The 3,997-nt window shown below is 34.2% G+C and overlaps 1 protein-coding gene across 1 annotated transcript; it reads right to left on the bottom strand.

Annotated features, from left to right (window-relative positions):
* Positions 1 to 1,378: 1,378 nt before the first annotated feature.
* LOC125173774 (olfactory receptor 2M3-like) lies at positions 1,379 to 2,251 on the bottom strand. The gene is given in 1 exon segment (XM_047873331.1): positions 1,379 to 2,251. A coding segment is annotated over 1 exon segment (873 nt).
* Positions 2,252 to 3,997: the final 1,746 nt, after the last annotated feature.

Below are 3,997 nucleotides of genomic sequence, written 5' to 3' on the forward strand. Positions count from 1 at the left end.
AGGCACCAGCATCCAGGATACACAGGGATCTGCTTTCCATTGTAAGAGGGTAGGGAATATTAGTGCCAAGTCAAAGTTCTAAGATAATCAATGAAAAAGATTGGAGACTTTTAAGATATAAGAAAACATAGAAGGAAGAAGGAAGAAAACAGGAAGAATTGTCAGTTTCCACATATAGTACAGTGCATTTGTTTGTTTTGGTTGTTTGAAAAAAAGGGACAAGAAAAAAATGAAAAAATCTATACACAATGTTAAGTATTCCTTGGCAATCAGAGCATAGGTTGAACGTGATTAAAGGATGTTAACCCACAAAAGACATAAAAAATTGGGAATGCTTATATATATAAGGTCCATTGTAGACTTTTCTATAAATATACTGCAGACTCACCGAAGACAATTTGGTTAAGCAGACAGAATAAACAGATAATTCAGGATCTCTTTTTCCATGACAAAACATTAGAAACAAGAGCAAAGATGTGTGAAAAGTCCTCAATTTTGTTCAAAATCTATGTGGTTACCATAATTGACTAGGAGTTGTGAAGATTCACTGAAAGAAAGAAGCTGACATGAAATATATGAGAAAATATGTCCATCTATGATGATACAGAATAAAAAAAATACACATTAGTATGTGAGTATAATTGGATTTCTCATGGAAACAGAATCCCTCAAAATCCTGAAAATAATTCAACTAGGCATTACAGAAACCCAATTAACTCTTAACATTATTTTAAAAAGACAGTGTAGCGGCGCCTGGGTGGCTCAGTTGGTTGAGTGTGCAGCTTTGGATCAGGTCATGATTTCACGGTTCATGAGTTTGAGTCCCACAAATGGGCTCTGTGTTGACACCTCAGAGCCTGGATTTGGATTCTGTGTCTCTCTCTCCTTCTGCCTTTCCCCTGCTTGCACTCTATATTGAACATTGTATAAATTTAAAAATCCCAGTGTATGAAATCTTCACCTAAAATGACTCTAAAGTGACTGCATTAAGTTTTGGGTTTACCACATAGTGAAAGAAGCTTTGTTTGTTACCCAGATATAAGTCACAACATTCCTGATAACTTTAAATCAACCTATAGTGTCCTTATTCAAGAAAAGGCCATAACTGTAAGGTCATAAACTGTATTTAATCATAATGTAATTAAATATAGAATAATAATAACAATTTGAAACAGTTTTATTTAAAATCAAGGATTTGTGTGTTGCCCATGAATGTGTTATTCCAAAAAATGTGCACATAAGTGTCACATTTTACAACTGATGAAAATAAAAGGAACACTAAAGAGATATTGACAAAGCATGAAAGTAATTAAGCAAATTATTCTCTATACTTGGAAGAATTCTCTTTCCCCAACACCTTCATGAATAGTCTGGCCAATTATTCGTTGCAGAGGCTATAGATGACAGGATTTAGTATGGGAGTAAGGATGGTGTAGAAAACAGAAACAATTTTATGCTGAGTGGGAGAACAGTCTGAAGTGGACATGTATATGAACAAATTTGCTCCATAGTACATTATGACCATCATGAGGTGAGAGGAACAGCTGGCAAAAGTTTGTGGGTATCCTCTCCAGAACCCATGCAAATGACAGACAGAATAACAAGCATAGGAAGCAATGATGATTGCTACAGGGAAAACAATCATTACGATACAACAGTAGAAAATAACTTCTTCAAATGTTGAAGTATCATTGCATGAGATGATTAGCATGGAAGGAAAATCACAGAAGTTGGCTATTTCCTTGAACCCACAATAGGAGAAGGAAAGTGTAGCTACAACATCAATGAGACCATCAGTAGAACTTAGGATCCAGAAAGACACAGTCATAAGTCCACAAATTTTAGAACTTATAAGATCAGTTTATCTTAGAGGGTGGCAAACAGCAATATAACGGTCATAAGCCATGACTGCCAACAGGAAATATTCACAACCTATTAATGATGCATAGAAGAAAATTTCTGTAACACCCTGCCACAGAAATGGACTTGCTGACAGGTAGCTGAAAACCATCTTAGGTACAGTGGTGCAGATGAGCATGAGGTCCATGAGGGACAGTTGGCTGACAAGGAAGTACATGGGTGTGTGGAGTTGGGTTTCCAGGTAGATGAGGAGAACCATGACACTGTTTTCCGTGAAGGCCACTGTGAAGATGCCCAACACCAAAGAGAAGAGGAAGATGTGGTTGGGGCTGTGACTGGAGATTCCTAGAATGATGATATCAGTATTAAATATCTGATAGTCCTGTGCCATGATGAATGTTTTTTTGATCTAATACAACAAAAAGTGACATTACTTCATTAATTTGATAAATATGTACCTAGGGCCTTACAAACCTTGTGATTGTGGTAAATTCTACAGGTCAATGATTAAGATGACTTCACCAGGATTAGGAAATTCAAAGTTCAAGAACTATAATATTGAAAAGAAATATGTCTGTTGGTATTGTCAGTCTGTAAAAGTGTTGAATATTTGCTAAGTTCAGCTTCTAAGGACCCTTTGTCGCTCTTTGAGAATTAAGCAAATAATATACATTTTTACATAATTTATAATGCATCTTCAAAAAGGAAACTTCCCCAAAGCTATTAGACAGTATGTGGAAATATCAAACGTCCTTTAAAGATAAGTTGATTTAAAAATTCAGCTTAAGTCAGCCTGTGGCAGAAAAAGTAACAGAGATAAATAATACAATATGAACATTTGCTCTCATGATACTAGGCACTTTTTTTAATCAGTGTTAACAAAACATTTACATTTATCTATTACTTTACAGTTTAGAGTGTTTCATTTGTATTTATAGAAAATATTCTGTCCAGTAGTTGATGAATTGAGAAAGATTTTAATTATACAAATATGGAAGCTTTGTACTTAGTAGAAACTTTGTACTAAAATAGCCCAGTGTGATAGGGTGACTTGTGTTTCACCAAAACATATGTCAAGTCTTCAACCCCAGCACCTCTGAATGTAAACTAATTTGAAAATAATTGGTTAAGATGAAATCATACTGGATGGAGTTGGGCAAACCCCAATTCAATATGACTGATGTCCTTATAAGAAGAAGGTCAAGTAAAGACAGACACAGGTAAATTTCATGATAATAGAGGCAGATATTGGAAGAATTGATAGGCACCTGGGTGGCTTAGTCAGTTAAGGGTCTGACCTTGGTTCAGGTCATGATTTCACAGTTTGTGAGTTTGAGCTCCACAATGGGCTCTGTGCTGACAGCTTAGAGCCTGGAGCCTGGATTAGATTGTGTTTCCATCTCTCTCTGCTCCTCTCCCACTTTCTCTCTCTCTGTCAAAAATAAATAAACTTATTTTTTTAATAATACAAGCATTATATGAAAAAAATCATGGACTTTTAACAAACTGCTCCCATCTGTGAGCTGAAGCAAATAACTTAACTCCTGCCACAATTCTTATATCCTTACAAATAAGGTACTACTATTTTCCTCAAAATAATATTGTACAGATGAAATGAAAGAATGATATAAAATGTTTAGGACAAAAATCATATAAGAAACAAAACCAATTATCTCTGTAGCTTCATGTTCAGCAGAAAATTTGACATTAATTTCCAAATATTCTTACCTGATTGTTTATACTGTCTCTTAGTATGAGTCTAAGTAGTATATAATTCCAATGAAATAGTACATTACTGCAAAGGAAAACTACATATTGCATGTTTTTTTGTGTTTCCACAAGAAAAAATAAAAGAAGCACCTAATACACAATTGGAAATTTTGTCATTATTCATAAATGAATGGAAAGATATACTAATGAAGTATAAACAAGATGCACATTTAAGGATAGTTACTCATAGTAATCATGAGAGGGATCAAAGTCTTCATATCACCATGTATTTAAATATAATTTTTCAGTTTATATTATTTAGCCTCCCAGAAAAAACATCAGTATTCTAATTATAGGGCTATGGTGTATCCATTAATATTAATATGTATATAGTTCTGAGAATATAACTATCTTCTTAAAGATTTTA

The sequence above is a fragment of the Prionailurus viverrinus genome, chromosome A1, assembly GCF_022837055.1.
Source record: "Prionailurus viverrinus isolate Anna chromosome A1, UM_Priviv_1.0, whole genome shotgun sequence".
NCBI classification, from domain to species: domain Eukaryota; kingdom Metazoa; phylum Chordata; class Mammalia; order Carnivora; family Felidae; genus Prionailurus; species Prionailurus viverrinus.